At 42.3% G+C, this 23,238-nt stretch overlaps 2 protein-coding genes across 3 annotated transcripts in view; both read left to right on the top strand.

Moving 5' to 3' along the window:
• UBASH3B (ubiquitin associated and SH3 domain containing B) overlaps nucleotides 1-8,100 on the top strand; it is a 65,606-nt gene extending 57,506 nt beyond the window's left edge. For both annotated transcript variants that reach the window (XM_062014165.1, XM_062014166.1), the window contains exons 12-14: nucleotides 1,072-1,178; nucleotides 2,082-2,191; nucleotides 3,023-8,100. In XM_062014165.1, the coding sequence (XP_061870149.1) occupies nucleotides 1,072-1,178; nucleotides 2,082-2,191; nucleotides 3,023-3,160 (355 nt within the window). In that variant the 3' untranslated portion in view covers nucleotides 3,161-8,100. The remainder of the gene's footprint in view (nucleotides 1-1,071; nucleotides 1,179-2,081; nucleotides 2,192-3,022) is intronic.
• A 1,464-nt stretch (nucleotides 8,101-9,564) lies between these two features.
• Nucleotides 9,565-21,548, top strand: CRTAM (cytotoxic and regulatory T cell molecule). The gene is made up of 11 exons (XM_062013911.1): nucleotides 9,565-9,613; nucleotides 11,608-11,754; nucleotides 14,449-14,601; nucleotides 14,812-14,943; nucleotides 17,501-17,671; nucleotides 18,324-18,389; nucleotides 18,621-18,728; nucleotides 19,601-19,702; nucleotides 20,107-20,241; nucleotides 20,622-20,705; nucleotides 21,418-21,548. Exons 1-11 carry the CDS (start codon nucleotides 9,565-9,567, stop codon nucleotides 21,546-21,548), a joined length of 1,278 nt encoding a protein of 425 aa, XP_061869895.1.
• Nucleotides 21,549-23,238: the final 1,690 nt, after the last annotated feature.

Raw genomic sequence — 23,238 nt, 5'->3', positions numbered from 1 at the left:
TGGGCTTTTCTGTTTTATGGTATCATCAGAAATGCTGGTGTTTCTCCATGTCCCAATGCACTTGTGTATAAGAACCCTCGGGTGGAATAAGCAGCTGAAACGTTAAAACAAGAAAATGCAAAGAAAAAAAAACCCACTGAATTTTTTTTTATATACTTAATTATACCATAAACAATTTGTGTTGCATCCTTTTGGTCTGCAGCTAAAATTCCAACACTGAGGGTATCTAAATAGAAGTCCTTACACTGTATTTATCCCTGAAAGGGTATCACATGGCTAACGCTCAGCAGAGCAGCTGGACCACAGGAGAGTCTCTGCTTCAGAAAATACATGCCTTCTGGGAAGAGCACAATGAGTATTCTCAGCATGAGAAAAGAGGCTGTTCTTGTGTGGTCAGCTGGTTAGGCTGGGGGAATGGGAGACAGCCTTCCTGGTGCTCTCTGTCTCCTCTCACAAGAGTAACTCCTATAGATATATCAGAGTTCTGGATGGAGGGAAAATTTAGGTCTTTCTTTTGAACCACAGCACAAAAATACGGCCTTCTGCTTCTTACCTCTTCTTCTCTGTGCACATCAACCTGCTCCAGCTGATAGAATTGGCCAGGCAATTCACTGAAATGCCCTGGCCCAGAGGAGGCCAGCTAATTCCAGGCATTTCCCAGCAATGCAGCTTTACAGATGGCCAAAGCAGCAGTTTGCCTCTGCCCTTCACCACCAAATCATGAGTAGTGAAGAGAAGCAGCATTCACCTTGTCCATCATGCTCCAGGTTTCTCCCTCTACCTGCCTGCTCTCCTCAGACAGCACAGATGTTGTCAGCCCACCCTCTGAGCTGGAAGCAGTGGTGGCACAGTGCAGAGCTCAGTCTGGCAAACACAGCTTGGCCAGTGGCCTCTCACGTTGCTAGGACTGCAGAGCTTCAGTTTCAAATCATCAGAGTGGTCCTGACACAAGCAGCAGTTCTGGGGATTTGGGGAGTCAGAAGAGTTAAAGAAACAGCTACTTCTAGATGAATCATAACTTGCATTTAAAATGTTATCTCCAATTTACCATGCTTGTTTTTCTATTCACAGACCTCATATTCCTGTCAGCAAGTTAGTGGTTTCCGAATCTTATGATACATACATAAGCAGAAGCTACCAAGTAACAAAAGAAATCATCAGTGAATGTAAAGGCAAAGGTAAGTGCTACAGAGGGGGTGAAAACCAAGATATGAGTGCCACTATTCCTGACCAGTCTTTCCCTTTCAAGGAGGTGAAACCCCATACCTGAATCTCCATCCCCTCTCCTAGAGATATTGGAAATTCCTCTGTGTCTCAGAACTATGAGATCAGATATGCTTAGCTTATGATAAAGGTCCATAAACTTCAGTAGTAGAAGCATTTTAGGGACCCCTACCCAATGCAAGCTGTTCCTCCAGGGTATAAAAGAAACCATTTGCACTCTGCTACCAGCATCTGATGGGGCATCATCCATCCCCTGGCTGAGCTGCTCTTCTGAAGCACATTACCCACAAAGGCTGTAGAACATTTCTCTCCAAACACAACATTGAAACTTTCAAATCTCTAGCTTCTGTTTTTCATTCACAGTATAGGAACAGGATGTTTCCAAGTTCCTGTGATTTCATTAATTCCATTTCACTGATCCTTCTCCACATTCTAGGCTTTTATTTTAACAGTTTGCTCACAAACCTCAATAGCATGGTGTGGTGTTGGTTGTAAAGGATCTTGGGAACGGAAATCTCAAGTTAATGCTGTAGAAAGCCAGCAGCTGAAATTAAAGTGCTGGTTTTAATCAGAATTCATTTTGGGGTAGGAAAAAAATCATTTGCTTCACAAGTCAGTTGAAATCTCACTGCAATTCTCCTTTTCTTCAGTAGCACTGAGTTAACCATTACCCCAAAAACTGATAAACGCTCTACATACATTACTAAAACATGCTTTTTTCCCCCCATATACACCATTTAATGTGCTGTTATATGAGCCCATTTTGAACATTTTAAATGGTCTGCTTGATCTTAGGCAGCAGTCCCTAAAGCTGGCTTTGTCTCCCTCCTCAGCTTGTATTTCTCACTTTATTTCAGGAAATAACATCCTGATAGTGGCACACGCGTCCTCCCTGGAGGCTTGTACCTGCCAGCTCCAAGGGCTCTCGCCACAGAACTCCAAGGACTTTGTACAGATGGTCCGAAAGGTAATTCTCAGCAAGGAGTAAAGCTCCCTGCCTTTCCAAAGAGAAAACAAACCTGCAATCTGCTTCATCAGGCAGAGGATGCTTTGTTCCTCTGGTTTGATGATTCTGCTTGTTAAGTGAGTTTTCATCCATTTCAGAAGACAGGAGAGTGAGGCAGATTGGTTTAAGAGGCTTATCTTAATGTGTCTGTTCTGTAACAGATAGCATGGGATCAGATGCCCACCTACCAATGCTCTTGTAGTGACTCTTTTATGCTTGTAGATACTAGGGCTGTACAGAGGCTCCCACAGTGCCCTCCAGTGCCGAAAACACCCTGACCACAAGTTAACAAGGCACATTTCTCCTTCTTATTTCACTCCAAAGAGTTTCTATTGGTCAGGGAAAAGGCTTGAAAATGATCACGGAGTCTTCTACCTCCATTGTTTTACTCTCCCCCTGGCTAAGGAGATGGCATTGTTCACTGCAAGACTTGCAGTGGGATATTAGTAGCTGATACTGCATCTGAGGACATTCAAACCAGAGTAGCATCTATATTTCTCCTCCATTGCTATCTGGCTTTCAGGGCTTGGGAACATGTGAGCTAACAAGATATCATTGGTTGAACTGGCCCATACAGGAATATAATCTGTCTTTCCCCGTGTTCTTGCACATACAATAGCGCATGAAATCTGATCATCACACCTGAATCCTACAATCCTTTGAAATGGTCTTTGGGGAAAGGTAAAGAAGAGTGTGAGATGCTTCAGTAACACAGCAGGACTACTGAGGGGAGCTCTCCTTGCACAGCTCCATCCCTGCTCATTGTCTTTATGTCAATCTCTCTTGACACAGATTCCATACTTGGGGTTTTGTTCATGTGAAGAACTGGGAGATACAGGCATTTGGCAGCTTACGGACCCCCCCATCCTCCCTCTCACACATGGACCAACTGGAGGCTTTAACTGGAGAGAAACCTTACTACAAGAATAGGCAAAGCTACATGAGCACGGAAAACCCATGGCCTTTCTAAGCATTGGAGAATGTCTCTTTCTTGTGTTTATTGACAGTGGAAAAAATAATCATAATATCTTCAGTGAATCACACAAATAGCTGTTGTAGCATATCTCTCACACAGCCACAGTCATGCAAAAATTCTCATGTACAACTAGGCAAATACAAAAGGGAGCAATCTGAGGGAAAAGAGTATTGAAATACAGATTGAAGCTCTTGCACAGCAGGAAGTCTCTGTTTAGTCAGTAGCTCGGGTAGATTTTCCCACCTTGAATGGAGCTCTGATAACACCAGTAACTTTCACTGCCTTCTGCACCTTGTTAGAAATACCCAGCACTGTGTAAAAGTCAAACATTCAAGATGCTGAGGGGTTTTTCACTACTATTTTTGCAAAGCATTAGCAGGCTTGTTCAGGACCACACGTTGACACCCTTGGCACTAACAACCCCCAGATTCTCAGTTCCTTCCACAAAGCCTGTCACCACCAGCTGAAAATGAGAGTTCAGCATTGCCTCTGCAGACAGCATCAGAATATTCCTCTACTCTAGTTGAGCACTGTGCCAGGTGCTGTGTTGGCCACAGTGGATGCAAAGATTGATCCACACTGAGCTGTGTCAGAAGAAAACTCTGTATCTCACATCAGTTACAGAAGTTGTTTGCATATCAAAAGACAGTACCATAGTCAACAAATACTGGGAGCAGTTTCTTTTAAGTGGAAATGAAATAAGCCTTTTCCAATCAAACCTGACAAATTTTGAAGTTGGGGTCATTTTAGATTGAGGGGTTTTTTTCTTTATTTAGGTTATCAAAATCCACCCTTGTGCACAGACCCAACCTAAAGTGTTTGTGTTTTTCCCTTCAGAAGACTTTGGAAAAGGGTTGCCCCTTTTATACTCAGGTTTTGTGCTGGTTACACAGTGGTGGCCTTCTTTCCCTTATGAGGTTTTCTGTCAGCCCTGGTGAGATTCTGCAGTAAGCAGCTTTCTTCAGGAGGTAATGATGAAATCCAAAAAGACACTCAAATTCACCCTTCACCACATGCTTTGCTTGCTTTTCTTTAATTCCTAAGTGCCATCTGTCATAAAGATAAAGCAGAGCTAAGAAAACAGTACACTTACATTTAGTAGCAACATGCTTTGGCCTATTCAGATGCTACTTATTGGTGGGGGAAGGATTAGGATGTTGGGAGAAAGGAAAGATAAGGGTTTCCATCTGTAGCTTGAAAACTTTGAAATCACCAGAAGTGTCCTGTTAGTGCAACAGTCTGCAAGATGCCAATATCAGCTGCTTCACAGGAGAATGCAAAATACACCACAGTGGGTAGTTCATAGTATCAACTGGTTTCAGAGTAGGTTTCTTTAAGATTAATATTACCTTAAGTCATCAGCTTTGGGTAAAAGAGTTCCTGCAGATATTTGTACAGGTTTTATCAGTGTAGGCTTGCTTTCAGAAGGTACTTAAAAACATGCTTAAATAGGATGAAAGAGATTTAGGCATACTCCTTCCTTGATTTTGGCCATAAGTCTGAGTATTCCCATACAGGGTACCAAAGGAAAGTTTATAAGTACCAGCAAAGAAATTCTGGCATCCTGGGTACTCCTCTTCTGTCCAGCAGTTCCTCTGCAGAAGGTGTTACGTGTCCTCATTTGAAATGCTTCTATGGCACAGAACTTTATACTGGCCAACTTTGACAAAGGCTTATTAAAGTTTGGTTTGTTCTGGTTTCTTTAAACCTCTCAAGCTTTTGGCAGGACTGGTCCCACCTTCAGAGGGATATGACTGAGCTGCACTTTCGTCAGTCAGAACGATTAAGGAGTGATAAACTGCCATCCATTCTTCCTATAAATGAGGCAAAACACTCAGGATTGCCATATAACAAATCATAAGAGGATTTAGCTCAGCTTTGACTCTGGGATTTATTGAGCTTTCCAGGGATAGTAGACCAGATTCTGTACATACTTTGAGTCAGCAGAGAGCTCATCCTGTGCAATATGTACACTGTCACAATCTGTAACAAGAATCCATTATTTATACATTTATGACTATGTCATACACAGTAGACCATTCGTTAAGTGCATTATTATACCAGGGATGTATACTGAAAAGTCAGGGAGCTAACTTATGAGATGACAGAAGAAACTGCTCCCATGCAGTTACACTGCTGTCACTTTTGTTTTTAACTGTAATTTAAACTATTTTTGGCTGTGTACAGACATTCTGAAGAGTATTTCTGGCTTGTTTTCCTCCACCTGCAAACTTGCAAAGAGTTTAAAACTAAATAGATGACAATCACACCAAAACTAGTTTGGTTACTGATGCACATGTAATTCTCCAGACTGCTTTTTGTTTCATGCTATGAGCCAGCAATATGTAATTTGAGGGAACAAATATTGTCTGTACAAAACAGTGGAGGTTGCTCAGGTCCTGCTGTAGTTAAGGAACATGACAAGGGGCTTATTTAGACAGAAGCATGAAACAGAGAGGGAACAAAATCTGAATGCACAATTTGAATATTGTACTGGCTGATCTTTGCATATAGTAATATAGACAAGTGTTCTGTTTGAGGAGGTAGATGTTAAAATAGTCTCTTCTTTTTAAAAAAAGTCTATTTTTTGATGTTTGGGAAAGTATTTTAACAATTGTAGTCTTAAGTTAGCTTTTTCAAGTGTCAAGAATCTCAGAAAGAAAGACCTTATTTTCTTCTAGCATTTTGATTTCTCCTAAGGGTTTTGAGTTAAATAATCTCATGTTGATAAGGCTTATTTTGGGGAAAAAATGTTCCATTAAAATTTGTAATTGAAGTGTTAAGAAGACAAAATAATTGCTGCTTCACTTTCACTCCATTGCTGCTCATTAATGTGCATTTAATGTCACTTCAGTGTCTTGTCCCAGTGTCTTGATCTAAAGTGTGTGGAAGTCTTTTCCTTGCCTTCCCTGTGAGCTGCATCAGATCCCAACAGTTTAATTAGGTTACAGGAGGTAAACAGCAGTTCCTAGAGTTTTCCTTCTCTTCCCAATTAAGGAATAAAGCTGGAAATCTGTCAAGAATAAGTTGTCCAGGATTTTCATGAACTGCAACTTCAGGGTTGGGCCAGAAAAATACAAGAAGGTCAAAACCAGGGTATTTGAGAAAGTTCAGGTTGGATCAAGAGTTTGTCCTTATCACTGGACTTTGTATCTCCCTCTGCTGAAGTGGATGGGAGGGGTCTGCAGCTTCCCCCAACCCCAAGGCTTCAGCTCTGCCTGGAGACACCTTTCTAGCTTAATGAAGGTGCCAGGTCTAAAGTTTCATGCATTTCTCCTACACTTAGTGCAGTGGCAGCTACAGCCAAATACTTAAATCCTCTGAGCATGGAGCCAGGTTCTCTGTTGAGTGTAAATTGACACTGCACACTCAAATCAAGAGAGCTTTGCTTGTTTATGCAAACTGAGGATCCAGACCATAACTTCAGAAAAAAAACCCAACATTTCCCTTTTCACTCACTCTGAATAGTTTCAGAAAGAAGTCAGCTGATGGCAGGAGTCACCTCCTCTCCTCTGGTGTTCAGCTTCTAGTGGCAACAATAGTATGAAAGTGATGATTTCCATCACTGTATAAGTGGTTATTGACCAGAATTTTGCAGGAATTATCTTTAGTGAATGCAAAATTTGGTAATTCTGCACAACAAAGAGGATGGAAGTGATGCTAGACAGTTTTTTCTCAGTGTATGATGTTGTATCCACAGCCCTGAACCCCCCAAGTAGCAATATCTCAGGGATGTGGGTACTGTCATTTCTGACTGTGCAGCTCTTGGGGAAAAAGCAAGGTCAGAGGATGGCGGGGGAGGGAGTTGTGAACAGCACTGTGACAAACAGCCTCTCCACTTAGTCCCTGCATACACCACTGGAAGTGAGAGGTTGGGAACTTTTCCCTCTAGGTCCTTACCAAGGCCTGACCCAGACTCCAGAAAAATAGGAATATCCCCTAATAAGGAATCTAGATCCCAATAATGAACTAGATGTCCTCTAATGAGGAATTTGGAGGACTCATATCTGAGCAGGGTTGAGCCATTCCAGTCCTGATTTAACAAATGCATGCACAAGTCAGGTGAGATTTAGTGTCTGCTTTACCCCTGTCCAATTGACAAACCAGGACACTAGATGGTTGAGTCAGACTGTAATCAACTAACCCTCGTTTAAACCCAGAGCAGGAAATCAGTTTGCAATGCTTCACAACTTAAAGTGCATTGAAATTCTGAATGAAAACTATTGTTTACAAAGGGAGTCTCAGTAGGTTTGGTTTGTGGTTTGGTTTGTTATTTTAAAAGGAGCCTAAGCATAGAGGAAATTATTTGAACTTTAAAAATATCCATGAAACAGTGGTGGTACCAGACATGCTCAAAACGATGAATGAATGAACAAAAAAAGACAATTAAGCAGTAAGTGGGACTGGTTGCATACACCTTAAACCACTACTTACTTCTCACCACTTCCTCATACACTTGTTCCCTGGGGAATATTCATGAGACATACATGCTACATAAGAGAAAATACACAGCCAGTTCCTTTCTATTACTTCCCATTAAAATGTCTTTTCTCAAGTTTCTCTCTGTGGACATCTCTTAAAACTTGATGTTATCAATGGATACTTTTTTGTTGTTTCCATTTTAAATCTGTTGTATCATTCTGTTTATGATGTTTTTTTTAGTGTGAGCAGATTGTATTTATTTGAGGAGAAAAATGTTTGCTGTTTAAAAAGAAAATCAATACTTGTATTGCCAAAAATAGCTATAATTACCTGTGACATCTGTATTTTTTTATTTTGGGGGATTGGTTGGTTGTTTTTAAGCTCAGTTTCAAGTGCTAACAACTGTTAAAACAACCACTGCATTTTAATTTGCTTATGACATTAAATGGATTTCTTGGAAGTCAGACAAAAACGTCTCGCTGATGATTTAATAACCAAAGCAATGTTTTCTGTGGCTACAGCAAGATGTAGGTAGAAAAAACACATCTCTACTGGGACCTTGGAAGAAAAAGGGACACCCGGATGGGGTGTAAGCGCCAGAAGGAGGAGAATTTGAGCTACATTAGTCTATGCTCCACTGAAGGTGAAGTTCATCTATTTGACAGCAGATGGCACAAAACCACCTCGAGTCTGGTTTTCTACTGTAGAGTTTTCCCTCTCGGTTTGATGCAGGGGGCTTCTGTGTCTCCACTGCTTGAATGTTCCCCCCCCCCCCCCCGAGTTACATTACTGACAGTTTTAGGTGTTTGGAAACTTGTAAACCAAAGCAATGCTTATCTCTCCAACACATCTTCTTTCATGATCTGGATTTTAAATCCAGAAGCAGTTTTCTCAATGAGATTCTTTCCTATCAAACCAACTTACCCACATTAAACTTTACAGTCCATAGCTCTGCTTTCCTGATCATATTATATGAATAGAAAAGCCATAGCTTTTATCAATCAAATATACACTAAGAGTGACAAACTTCACATGCCTGAAAGTTCAATGGAAAAAGGTTCTAAGTGAAACACATCATGTATTTTTAATTAATCATTTTGCCCAGTTCACTCAAACCCATGTGCTGAAAGTGCAGTTTTTAAACTACATTCCTCATCTTACTAAGGTCAGCTCATTTTGGCAGTAGCAGTTGTTTGCACTAAAGGTGCAAAGAGAAGTGACAGAAAAGATCTGCCAAAGTCTTTTTGGAAGTCAGCAAACATGGCTACATCATGAAATGAGGCTGTATCTACAACAGGCTTGGATAAATCTTGTGATGTTACTGGATGCTGCACATAGGAGACACAAAAAGCTTTGCTATGGTCCAGATCGCTTCTGAGATAAACAGACCTGTAAGGGGACACGGGAAACCCAGCTTAAGCCTCTGGTCCTCAGGGACCTCCTCGATGCAGTCATCCCTCCACCTCATAATTTGGTGCTCAGTGAACCTTCTACAACCACCTCACCAATACTCTTCATTCCCTGGCAAGCCACAAAACACATGCAGCAAATGACTCTTCTCTCATAACTTGTTTTGCCAGGATTTGGGGTTGGACTAGATGATCTCTAAAGGTCTAAAGGTCTCCCTGACATGGATAGTGAGTGACACAGAGCTGGAGAGGGGGGCAAGATGAAGCATCTCCAGTTGTGCTGCCCACCAGTTTCATTTTAGGGACCTGTGAGGTCACTGATCTCTCACCAGATGCCAACGCATAGGAAACATCAGACGGAGGAGAGAAGAGAGTGGAACAGCAGAGAGAAGAAAGAGAGGCTGAGACCCCAGCAGTGATGAAGTCATGGTAAATCTGCTCCCTCATGTGCTGAAAAGGGACCTGTTGCAGAGTGGCTGTGGCAGAGAGAGGAAGTCAGCACAAGCTGCCAGCACCCACACCACAGCATGACTTTCACCAGGGTGCTACACATCACGGCTCTGTTCCTGATGCAAGGTAAGCAATACATATTGTCTTTACATGATTTGTCCTCTGCAAGCAGTCCAGCTTGGTGAACTCAATTTCCAGAGTTTCAGCACACCACACACCAGGCAGCTTTCCTGGTGTGGTTTTCTTGTTGACAGTGCTATATTGTCACTTAATTTCCAAAGTATATTGGTGCTGAGTTCCAGCTGACTCCTAAATCCAGTCTGGATGAGACCAATTCACCTCCCAGAAGCTGGTGGCATGCTCAAAGTGGCAAGGCCTTGGGAAATCAAAAGATGCTCCCTTAAATTTGGGCAGTGTTATCACAGCTTACTTTTCATGCCTTGGATTTCTGTGTGTGCCTTTGTTCATGTACTGTGCAAAAAGAGGCTAATAGAAGAAGAGTAATTTTGAAAGCACTTGCAAAGTACCTGCTGGCAATCACTAGCTGCTCTTGGCTATCAGAATTAATTGGCCATCAGAATTAATTCAGACTCTCACCCAGAGGTTAGCAGCCACAGGTCAAAAATAACTCAATAAACAGGATGTCTCTAGGGTCTACAGTTTTAAAGATAACTCTGAAATGATGCATTGAGATCATATTACTACAAGTTCTCTGCAGTTTCTGATGGCTACAATAATAGTAACCAGAGGCACAAACCATTCTGCTCTGTTGCATCCTGCAATTACTAGCAAAAAAAAGTTGCCTTTTGTTGCCAAGAACGTGGCTATTTCACTGTACTTGATGCCAGACTAATTTTTCCAGGTAGCCAGGGCACCTGGGATCTTCACAAGTACTGTCCTGTGGAGCTGGCAGAGGAGCAACTCCCATACCACAGTGATTGTACCATGGTGGGCTTAAAGATCATAGCCATGTCAAACTGCCCCCTGTACAAGGAAGGAAACTTGACCTGTGAGTCATGGTCTCAGATGGAAATTACATATATTCTGTTCTGGGGGCTGCTTTTTGCTGGTTTAGAAAAGCAAGCAACACTCCCACCTTTTCTCGTTCAGTCTTGCTGCTCTCACCTCAAAAAGGTGTGACTTGGAAAGACCTCACACTGCTGTTAGTTACAGGAAAGCATCACTACAAAAAAAACAGGTGTAGCAAGAATACCCTATGACAGCTTCATTTCTAGTATACTTTTAAATACTTTTAAGAAAATTAAAAGCTTTCCTGAAACCCAGAAAGACTAATTTGCCCAAACTGCAGTGCTCAGGTATGCAGTAGGAACTTGCAGCAGACAGCTACCTGGAAAACAAAATCCAAACAGACAAAGCAGGAATGAAAAATGAAACCCTCTTACTGCCTGTTTACTTAGCTCTGATCCAGGCACTGCTCTTAGTTATTTCTCCAGGGTGTGCTGTTTCTCTGGAGAAGGCAATTCATTCCAGGTCATCAAATATTTTCACAAATGTCTGGAGAGAAAAACACACTTTACTGCCCATCTGTAAAATTAACTGGGAGGAGAGAGAAGGAAATTTCACTCCAGTAACCTATGCCAGTCTGGGTTTGTGAATCCTATCTTCAAAAGAAGATTCAAATGCCAGTTCAAAGCTGTTGCAGCATTGCAATGTCTGAATAAAAAAAGCCTCACGAGCTGCTGACCATTCACTGCTCACACACGGTTGGAAGATCAGGTTCAATGGCTCCAGAAAGGAGTATGGGATAATGAAAATGAATGTGTGTTTTAACATGCAGAGAGAACAGACATTAAATAGGTCTGCTATCAATTCTTCATTGACTCATGTGAAATAAGGTTTAATAATTAAATCTGGTTGTGCTAGCAGGTGAAGATCCCAAATCTTTGGTTTGAGTCTTACCCAGTGACTGTGATGACCTAACAACTATGATTTATTTATATCAGTACAATCATGTTGACAAGTTTCATAATGTAAAAAAACCCAACCTTTAAATCCTTGGAAAAAAAAAAGAAAGTTGATATATTATTCTCTACAAAACACTGTCACTTTAATATGTCACATATTAACACTTGGGTTTTTTCCCCCCTCATCTCTAGCAGGGGATTTTCCAGGAGCTGGCAATGAAATCATAACTCTAAAGGAAGGAGAGAACCTAAGTCTCCACTGCACCCTCAGCAGTGACAACAGCTCTGCCCGGCAGTGGTTAAACCCTCGTGGGTTTGCCATTTTTCTCAACACTCAGCAGGGTAAGTGTGAAAACTGAATGCAGCACTTTCCACGGGGGGCTGGAGGGTCACTCAGCAGTGGGCTTTCCGAGCTTCCACCCATGGCCAGTCTGACTCACTTGGCACACAGCCACTCGAGTTGATTTTACATTCAGCCCCTTTCTGGCAGGAAGCTGATGAAATGGAACACCCCACCCTCCCCACATCAGAGTGGTCTGGCACTTGAGCTTTTAGCAACAAACTGTAGTTACCACCAACACCAAAAGACGTGCACAAAAACCCACTTTTGCCTTACAAGAGAGACAGGAGTGGATGTGTCTGAAAGCCCTGTGTACTCTTCTGCACATCAGGGATGAGTGCATCAAAAGGAAGTTTTTAGAAAACAAGCAGTGATTTCCAATACGTGCTGACAAGACCTAAGTTACAATTATTGTGTTCCCTTCTGCTTCCTGCACCTCATATCTCTCTGTCCTTATCTCTCCTCCAGTTGTTCCAAACTCAACAGCTCCGAAAGATGAGGACAGCCTCAGTCTTCTCCATTTGTACAGTATCTAGTCAGCATCCCTGCTTGTTAAAGCCCTTTGACTTGAATGATAATAATGACTAGCATTTATCCAAATGACATTGGGCACCCGAGTCCCATTAAAACTGCCTAGGAACTGAGGGTCCTCTTCAGTTGCTCTGGGAATCCCATTCACCAGGTGTTGCCACCCACATCAGACCAGGCTACTAATATTTCCTGCAAGCATTGCCAGTATTTCTAAATGGAAAACATACTGAGTAACTGTTGCTCCTATTCACTCAGTTACAAGAGCAAGTGGGATGAGTGTTCTTTAGCAACATTAAATGATTCACAACCCTTTCCTGTGGAACCCAAGATCCCGAGTCCAGTACTCTCAGTATAATGCATATGAACCACTGGATTCAAATGGGATCAAAAGAGACTCAGTGCTGAACCACTAACAGCTAATCAATATAGGAAATAGGGCTATTGCAACCTGCCCTGTGATGCTTTGACATCCAGGCTTCAAAAATACAGCAGTCTATGGCAGGGATTCCTCCCCCCTGTTGCAGCCTATTAGTCTGATCATGCCTCCAAGAACTGCAAGACCTAGAAAGAAATCACCTCACCATCAGCTATCTGTTTCTGACATATATGTACATTCTCAGTATTTTACACTGCAGTGATAGATGAAAGCAGCAAGAATTCTTTCAATTATGCAAGTTCTTTACAGTCTTGGCTACAGTCAAAACACTCTCTTCTTATGCAAACCATTTTGGACTGAGATGCTTTATTGTGTCCATATTCAGTTTTAAATGTCTCTTTGAATGGCTCTAGTCCTTAGAACACTTTAAGTTTTGTTGACTCAACAAAGCAATCTAATAAGGTTAGGGAAAGAACACATCCACTGGTATCTATAGGAGCAGACTCTACCTGAGTGAACAAAACAGTGTTTTAAACCACCTCATGATTCAACCCACAGTTTCAACATCCCACAATTATTCTTCAGTAAAACACATGAGATAACACCCACGAGGACTGGAGTTTGCAAAGCATTTGGATCCTTCATACATCAGACACACAAAATATTTTCCTTTTGCAATACAAAAGAAAATGATTCTCATTTAGAGAGAAACCAAATTCTACAGGGCACAAGGACGTTTTCAGTTTTTATTCTGAATCACCACTGTGAATCTCTGTCACATCGCTTCTCCAATAAACCACTTTGTGAATCAGTTCCCTCCAGATAAACTGTAGCTAAAAGTGTGACAAGCTAACTACGAGCCTTATGTCATGGTGACTTCAAAATGCTTTAATATTTAATCACTTCCATGAATTGTAGCACTGCTGTGATCTTCTCCCAACATGGTATTTTTACAAGACCTCAGCTAAAAAAATAGTAAGAAAATGAAAAGATAGGGAGAAAAAGACTTCAAAAACTAAGTTTCAGTTCAATTTAAGGACAGAAAGTTACACTTTCTGTGCTGCAATTGTGGGAAAAGTCCATGTGACTTGCTGACCTCAAGGACTCCCTAGGTTTTTGACTGCAGGAGGAATGAAACAAAGAGTAGAAAGTTGAGAAAGTGGACTGTACAGCGGAGTACAGATATCCTAGGAGATGGTCTCATTAAAATCAAGGTAATTAGACAAGGATAGGTGATGTAAACCAGGCAATTAATAGGCATTTAATATGGAGATGTGTGCTGACATTAGTGTTCATTTATTTATCACAAAATACATCCAAAGAAAGGAAGTGATTTTTTTTCAAGGCAAAATAAAGGCTTGGAGAATGAGGAAGGGAAAGGTCATCAGTTCATGCATCTCTGCTCTATGTTCAAAGGTCAGATTACTTTTCTGGCCACATATTACAGCCTCACACCCCAGTGTTTCCTTACATTTATCCACCTAGACACTTAGAGAACCCAAACTGCATAATACCTGGGAACACAGGAATAAGACATTCTGAATAAAAGAGTGAGAAAAAATATGTCATTTGCCTTGACAGCAGCACACACATCCCCTCTCTCACTTTACTGCTGCCTCTGTGCTAGTGCAGCACCAGCTAGGAACACTTTGTGCCAGAACTGCTCCCTTACATCAAGTGTAGGTGGATTTTAAAAACACAATAAAGAAAATCATTGTCATTCATTACTGTTTTGTCTTCCTCAGATGTACTAACCAACACAGCCTGCTGGATTTTATTTTCCTTACAGCTTTAAGAGATCAGAGGTACAAACTTGTCCGTTACTCCGAGGATGAATTATCCATCCAACTGTCTAACGTAACAGTGCACGATGAAGGCGTATACAAATGCTTCTACTATGGCATCCCATTCAAAAGCAAGAACAAGACTGTTGAGATACTTGGTAAGTTCTTTCATCCACTTCATGCCAGAGGAGCAGAACAAAGCCAGCTCCTCAAATCCAGACCTGTATTTTCACATGCAATTGCACGGTGCTTAACACAACATAAACTTGGTCTTAGCTCAGTCCTCCCAAATAATGCTACATATGCAGCCATTCAGATAATCAAGTAGAAAGATGCATTGTAACTGATTCCAACTCTTATTGCCGCAGCTCCACCTTCTAATCCAGTACTGAAAGTATCCCAAGACACAGAAAGAAGCATCACACTGTCTTGTTATACCCAAGGATGTAAACCACAGCCCCAGATTACCTGGCTGTTGGACAACGGGATAGAGCTCTCTGGTAAGTGTCAAAAGAGCAGGTAGTAATTACTAATAACTCCTTCTTACCAGCTTTAGCCATATTTAAAAATACTGGAGGGTGAAACATCTTCTGCAACACATCAGCTATGGACTACCACTCATCCTCCACACATTTAGTACAACTTGGCTCCCATGGTGCAGGTTTGGAGAGGAGTCAGCACTAAATTCCACTGTTTGGGCAAAGGAGAGGGCTGAACTGCTTTGCTCACATTCAGTACAAAACAACACTTATCACCAACACTGAAATAAAACAAAACCAAAACTCTGGAGGCACAATTTTCAAAGCCCCAGTATAAAGTGAGTTAATAAATCCATTATAACCATTTCCATGTTGTAACCCGTGTTCAGATTTTCCTCAGCTTTGCTGAGCAGCTCTCTCATATACCAGCTGCCTTTCCTCATTCCTCTGTTCAGAGCCAGGCAGCTGCCATTTTCCCACACAAGGAAAATACCCATATATGTGACATATTAAAAAGCTCTTGTGTTTTGCATCCTCGAGTAACATATTCAAAGCTTAGCTTGTAATCCCAAGGTGATTTATTTTAACTAAGAGCTCTAGAAAACAACAGAGAATTGTGCTGGCCTGAATATAGCTACAAATCATGACTACAGAAAAAAAACCCAGGCTGCCAGACACACAGACCTTAATGCAACTGCATAAAGCTCAGTGCTTAAAGGAATTGCACTCAGGGGAAGCAGCAGAGCTTCTAAGTACAACACATGAAAGCCAGAGCAGAAAGCTATCTGCAATTGCAAGGGGAAAGGTGCTCTGGAGGAGTGTATGGTCTTGAAAAAGCAGGGTCTAAAATCCTGCACATGTTCAGGAAGGGCTAAGCCACGTGTGACTGTGAGGGCCTGAGGGAACACCAGCTGTGAAGTCATGAAGAGCTCAGGGAAGCTGTATGTCACCTCTACATTTTTATATGCATTTTTTCCCCAGGGCTCTTCTAAAAACAGGGGTTTTCTTAAACTTGAAACAACTCCAGCTTTGGATTGATAAAGCCTATTTGTAACATCCCAACACACAACTCAGGCACTAAACACCTCGCACAACACATAAAGCCCTCCATACACTTAATCACAGAACACAGAGTTCAGAAGCAACCTCTAGAGATCATCTAGTGCAGCCTCCTCCCCACTTATTTTAACAAAAACTTGTCCAAAAGCCATACCTGGAAGATCCAGCTGATGTCCAACGCTGACCCCACGGGAAGACTCAGAGCCTGCTTGTGGTAGACACAAAGTGTTTGAAAGGGGGAAAACAGAGAAGAATAGCACACTTTTCTCCTCCCTTCCATTCTCAGCTTTAATTGCTTACTGCAAATGTTTATACTAATCACAGAATAGCTAAGACATCTTAATTATTGGCAGCACCTGAGTTCCACTGTGGCACAGCAGGGGCAAATCAACTGTAATTACTGAGCTGTTGCTGACAAAGGTTATTTCCTTCCTAGTAAAACCACATCTAAATCTTTTTGAGTTCTTACATGGCTTTGCTGGGGATGAAAAAGAGGGTTGAGAAATATTGGTCTATGTGATACAGCAAGTTACCTGTAAAGGTGAGCTTGAAAACAAGGAATTTCTTTCATTTAAGAAATAAGGGTGTTAGCAAGGGTAATAGATCAAGAGAAAGCATCAGTTTGTTTCTAGAGAACCTCCATGGTATAAACTGACAATAGAAATAATTGTGCCATCATGGGCATTTAAGGTGATAGCTAAAAAAACCTCTTCACCAGAGCTATTCAAATATGTATCTTTGCGTCACATGAAATATGTCCTTACTTTTCCATATGAGTAGAAGTCAGTATTATCAGAGGACCAGGGCAAGTTATATGGCCCTCTCTAATTCACTATGGCAAGGTAATTAATCTTTGTGTTTAACTTTCCCCAGATAGAAAAGAGGAAGAGTCAAACCTTCATTGTAGGGATAACAGAAGACATGCACAGAATTTCACAGAGAAATGCTTATTTATTACAAATGTAAATATTGCACATTGATATTTATTGTGAATATTTATAAATATGCACAAATATAGCACAGATTTTATCTTTGGGGTAACACATCCACAGCTATTAAGACATTCAATGTCCTTGGATATCACATAGCAGAATTGGAACTTTTCTAGACCTCACTTGTGCTGCAAAAGGGCCTTACCCTGAGGCTTCTCACTTTGGGATATGTGTGGCTGTGGCACATAGCAAAGGGATTTATTCTGTTCAGTAAGGACCAAAAGTGCCATGGTGAGTGTGTGGACATTTTGACACCAGAGGCAATTTTCCCTCATGAGTCATGAACCTGAGCAGAGGTTTAGGGCTGGGTACAGAGAAGTGTGTGCTTAAACAAGTGTAGTAGAAGAAAACATGACCTTTCTGCCTTTGGGCTTCCATGTAATCCATTTACACAATGAACCACTTGTGTATAGTAATCAGGTACTGCTTCAGCACAGCAAAGTAACGCAGGCTGTGCCTGGAAGGTTTTTCATTAAATTGCTCTTGACTAGAAAGCACTTAAATGTTTTCTTCCAATGGGTGTATAGGTGACACTAAGCACAAGTTAGAAGCTGATGGGAAGAAATGGACCACAACCAGCACGCTGACAGTCCTTGCATATGGGCCCAATTCAACAGCCAGCTGCATCGTTCATCACCAAGCACTGAGAAGAGAGAAACTGATGGCAACTTTCTGGTTTGAGGACCTCACTAAAACAGGTATTGCAGGTTCCTTCAGCAGAGGCTATGCTATTTTACCACTCTAAAGTGGTGAAAGTTGTTCAGATTCATAAGCAAAGCTGAAGCCCATAACCTACTGCCTCATATGTGGAGCCTATTTTTAAATGAGAGGGCAAAGGAAGAACTCCAAGTCAAGATTTTTGAGTCATTTTCGTGCTTCTTAACTGTCTTAAAATTTCTTAAGCCACAACACCCAGGCAGGTCAGTTCCCTGATGCTGCTGCTATAATTCAGGACAAGCTAGCAGGACATAAATATTGTAAATTAATACTGAAGCCTCTTGTCAGTTCTCAGAGTAGAGTCTGCTGTCTGCCCATTTGCTCATATTCAGGATAGAGCTATTTATTCTTACTTTATTCTCCTTATTTTACTTGGTTCGACAGATGTTTATAAAGTGCTCTCAAAGTTGTATTCTTCTTGGCATTTTTCAGTGACAACACTAAATCCTTCACCACCTGCACCAGAGGTGAATACACGTGTCTCTAAGTACAAGCAATCTACATGTAGACATTACTTGCTTGGCCTCTTTTTAACTAATGCCCAAGCCAGATAAACACAGCATCTATTACTAGTTGTTATTGGCAGTGAGGGACATTTTGCACAGCCTTCAGAACCACTTGTTCTTTCCACAGTGACAGCAACAGTGTCAGATCTGAACAGCAGCATGGCCTCTGCTCCAAGCTATGCAGAGCACAATGGTAAGGGTTTCACTTTCATTTTCCCCCCCCATTTTGTGGCATTAAATATATTCAGAGGACAGGGAAGCTGAAGGTGGGAGAGTAGGACTGCTAAGTCTAACCACTGATCAGATAGAGCATCCAAACAATGCACAGCATAGAGTATACAGGGCAGGTTTTGTTTCTCAAGGATCAGTTCAACGACAAAGTTTGTCTTCTAATTTTTGTCTTGTGTTTGGGGGTTTCCTTTAGGATCCAAACAATCCATCATCCCTTCTGTAGTAGTAGAGGATCCAGTAGTTACCAGCTCAGCATCTGCACCAACCCAGGAAAACCTACAACCAGGCATCACATCTACTTGTAAGTTTGGTCTTGCATGAATTGACCAAAGCGGGGCAGAAATGCTACTGAGGACATCGTTACATTCCACATTACAAGCACCACAGCATTTCTTGCTTGTGTGGGGAGCCTGTAGTTTCACAGCCATGAAAGCAAAGTCTTTCAGGTTAGATGCAGGAGAACCTCAGCATTAGCCACAGCAGCTAGAACAGCCAGTCACAGCTGGCTGTGAGCCCAGGCTGAGATTTCTCTGGCCGGTTGCACTAGATGGCACTCTGCAACAACAGTTGTATCTCTGCATAGAGCAGGCTGAACTAATGGAACTAAGGAGTTAGGCCTAGCAGAAGAATTAAAAGCTCTGCTGCCCAAATTTGGTTGGCCAAAACCTACCAAGGATGACACAGGTGCCTGCTTAGTGTGACAGGCCGTGCAATAAAAAATCAATTGGCTGGTTTAGAAATACATGACCACTTTATAAATATTTGTTTATAAGTGCTACATTGGTCATCACAATGAATATCAAAAAAACCATCTGCTTTAATTAAAAAGATACATGCTTATTCCTGGTTTTGCAAGTAAGAGAAGCAAACTGATGGACAAAGAAAGCTCCAAAGGCTTTGTTTGGATTTGGATGTAAATAGGAACCATTGAGTTCAACAATGTGTAAGAGTCTCTGAGGATTTTCTGTTCATAAAATCCTGGTGGTCTTCAGATTAAAAAGAAATACAGTGTTAAGGAAATGAGCATAGAGCTTTAGGTCAAGGGCTCTAGAAGTCACTTTCTGCAGCTTTACCAGCTGCCCTGGACTTCAAAGCTGCTGGGAAGGAAAAAAAAAGTCATTTAAGCATCCTTTTGCCCTTCAGAGAGATATATTTTCCTTTCCATTCCTCCAGGGACTGAAACAGCATTTGATGGCAATGGCACAAAAGAGGAACTTTCCAGCACAGAAGCCCCTCTACCAAGTGAAAATGTAACTGTGTCTTCCATCAACTTTGGTACGAACTCTTTAATGACAACTTCCAAACATGCAACAAGCTTTCTTACACCAAGCTGGTTCTCTCTGACCACATATCCTCCTCCAAACCTTCTCCAGGATGTGAGGGTAATGCTGGCCTGCAGTCTTGGAGAGAAACCACAGAAACAACTGTTTTTACCATCTAGAAAAAAAGCTAAATTTGACTGTTTCTTGTGCCAGAGCACAAGTCCATCGATTTAAGTCAGTTTTTCATGATCATACAAGAAGAAAAATTGATCTCACATCCTAAAATTAAGACAAATAAGGTGGCTTCTATCCTCCCACCATGTTCATCTGGCCTGATTCAAGATATGTTGTTCTTAATTACCAGTGACCCACAGGAAGCTATTTAATAATGCAAACATACACCTCCCTCTTTTACAGTATCTGAAGGCATCAGAAAGAAGGAGAGTAATCTCTTGCTGCCAATCTTAGTGGCTGCTCTGATTTTTGTGCTGCTCATCATTGTCCTACTTTTTGTGAAGAAGCTGAAAAAAGCTCATGGAGTGTGGAAGAGAGGTGGGTGATGGTCCTGGCCAAGCAACTGCTGGCATTGCTTTATTCCAAGGAGATGGAGAGGAGTCCATTAAGCACAGATAAGACAATTGGCTGGCTCATCCAGCTGCCAATTAAATGTCCTTCTCCCATAGACAGTAGCTGTGATTTGTTACAAACAACTGTTGAAGCATTCCTGTAACTGGCAGCCTCAGGCTGTGCTTCACCTGACGTGGTACTACAACAGCCAACTAAATTGTTGTGTTAAACATCTCTCGTAGATGGTCAGGCTGCTTGAACCCCCATTTGATAACCAGTTTCTCAGGGTTTTAATGCTTGAGGCAAAGAGTGAGGGAGAGTTGTGTAAAATCTCATAATCTTCATTATGTTTGTTTTCTGCACAGACAATGATGTTTCAGAGCAGACACTGGAGAGTTATAAATCCAAATCTATTGAAGACAGTCCAGGCCATGAGAAGAATGGACATGGTAAAAAGCTTTAACCTTCAAAAACTAACTCCTGTTAGAGCATTGCTACTGGCCACAGCCAGAGCAGATTCCAATCAGCCTTTCTACACAGAGATATTTGTAGATTGTATGTTTTAAACCTGAATTTTCTAAACCCAAACCTTTCATACCTGGAGATCTACCACAGATATTATAGCTTCAGCAAGAGTGATGCAGAACCATACAAAATGAAAGGCACTGCTTTTTATTTGATAGGTTAGACTGGATAATCACAGTGAGTTTCTAAATATAACATACTGAGACACTATTAATGCAATATGAGTGATATGTACTGGGAATGCTACTGTTAACCTATCCTGAACAGCCCTTACCACAAACAAAACATCATTGCTTCCTCAGTCCTGTCCTTAGCCAGTGACTAGAGATGGAGGCAGGTCTGTCAGCCTCCTCACATTGCCTGTTTCTGTTCCATGCTTGGACTTTTGTCTAAACAAAGACAGCCTTTGGAAAGTGAATAAGCCCCCAGGGAAAAAAAAAGGGAACTTTGTCAATTTCTTTCAACAAGAGTTTCTTTCATCACATAAACTGCATTAAACGAGAAGGTGGCTCATAATTATTGTCAGTGTGTTTTCAAAACTCTCCTTTTGCAAATATTTTTAAATTAAAAATACTTAAACCATGCATGTACTCCCACCACTCCAAAAACAGCATTAAATGTGTGTTTATCTTCCAGTTGTCACTCAGAAGTCCAGCATGCAATACGTAACAGAAGGACACATGGAAACAACACAGAAGAATCCAAGAGACAAAAATATTGCAATAAGTGAGAAACTGTTTGGATATGGAAAGGAAACAGATGTGTAGCAATGGCAAACCTGTACAACGTGCAGAAATGCCACTGTTTCCTGATAATGACATTATGGTGTTCAGTTATCAATATGATTTCAAGGAGCAGAAATACCAACAGCTCAATCCAAAACCCAATTGGGACTGTTTTTCTTTAAACAGTGGGCCAGGTAATAGAACTGGAGCTCCTAGAAACCCATTAGCAATGAACACACTGTTTTACCTGTAATCCTCAAAGGATTTAATTAACCACTGTCAGAAATTATGTTCATCGATCCTATCAAATGTCCTGTCAGCAATTAGGGTCCTGGCAAGGGAACACACAGCTCTGAGGACAGCAGGGTATGAAGATACTCATGTAACGCTTCAGCTGCCTCCTCTGCAATCATAGGACTGAGCAGGAAACCTTGGGACCTGCAAATCAACTGGGATGTGCATTTTCTCATTCTGACCTCAAACCTGGACATTCAGATGGATTTAACTAGACAGGAGAGCGTGGAGGCTGATTCTGCTTCTCACCCTGCTCCGTCAGTGAATGGAGTGGGGAGGGGAGCACAAATGAAGCTGGGAGGGAATATGGCTGGGACAACTGACCTCAACTAGCGAAGGGGCTATTGACATATGACATCATGCCCAGTATATAAACTGGGAAGGGTCGGTCAGAAGGGGTGAATTGCTGCTCGGGCATCAGTCAGTGGATGGTGAGCAATTGCACGGGGCATCACTTATCTTTTTCTTGGGTTTTGCATCTCTTAATTTCTGTTATTATACTTTATACTTCTCACTGTTGTTCAGTTTAGTTATTAGACTTGTTCTTATCTGAACCCACGAGTTTTGACGTTCTTTGCCGACTCCTCTCCCCGCCCTACAGGACACGTGGGGAGGGGAGTGAGTGAGGGGCTGCGTTGCCGTCTGGGCTTGAACCACGACATTACCACAGAAGGCTGTGTTTCTCTTTCTCATTAGAGATTATCATTTCTCTCTGGAATAGGCAAAAATGCAGGTTTTGAGCACTGAACTGAATAAAGGCCCGTGGGATGCCTCCGTTTACAAGAGGAAGGTGGCTTCGCCCCCTTACCCGGGCGCTACCACGCTCCCGGTGGGGGGAGACGCGCTCCCCCCGCCGCCCTCCCGCTTGGTAGGCGCGGCGCGGCGTCCGCCGGTGTAGCCATGGCGACGGGATGGCGGGCGGGACCGGGGCCGTGGGGCAGAGCCGGGACCCGAGAGGGTGAGGGGACGGCGGGTGAGAGGATTTGGGGGCGAGGCGAGGCCTCACAGGGGGAAATACGCCCGGCCTGGCTTCTCTCGGGGGGCTGAAGCTCTGTCTTCGGGCCGGAGAGAGGCTCCTGGGGCAGGGGTGCCAGGTAAGGCCTCACCGGCCTGGGCGGACGCGCTGCGGGGCTGACCGGCGGCTGCTGAGGGACAGGTAGTGCCCAGCGAAAGCTTCATCCCCGGTGCCCGGTTTTCCTCTCCAGGCTGCAGGGTATGTGCCAGCTGCCATCAGCTATCGGCGGTGGGAACTGCGAGTACAGGACCGCCCAGGTGTAACAGGCCTCCCGGGGCCTAAACTCGTGTGTGACAAGCAGTGCTAACCCTGGAAAAAACAGAAATCTCTTCTGCATTTCTGTATCTTAACAGCCGCCCCATGTACTAAAGTGAAGCTCGCTGGACCTTTAAAGGGAAGAGGCACACTATGTGCACGGTAACT

This window comes from Colius striatus, chromosome 23 (genome assembly GCF_028858725.1).
Source record: "Colius striatus isolate bColStr4 chromosome 23, bColStr4.1.hap1, whole genome shotgun sequence".
Taxonomy (NCBI): Eukaryota; Metazoa; Chordata; class Aves; order Coliiformes; family Coliidae; genus Colius; species Colius striatus.
This window is presented reverse-complemented; position numbering and strand designations above follow the sequence as displayed.

Excerpts from the sequence above, each read along its gene's own strand:
- CRTAM (XM_062013911.1), top strand. The coding sequence starts at position 9,565 with ATGACTTTCACCAGGGTGCTACACATCACGGCTCTGTTCCTGATGCAA. Across the intron at positions 14,602-14,811 it reads CAAGACTGTTGAGATACTTG|CTCCACCTTCTAATCCAGTA; the intron begins GTAAGTTCTTTC and ends TTATTGCCGCAG. Across the intron at positions 20,706-21,417 it reads CCATGAGAAGAATGGACATG|TTGTCACTCAGAAGTCCAGC; the intron begins GTAAAAAGCTTT and ends TTTATCTTCCAG.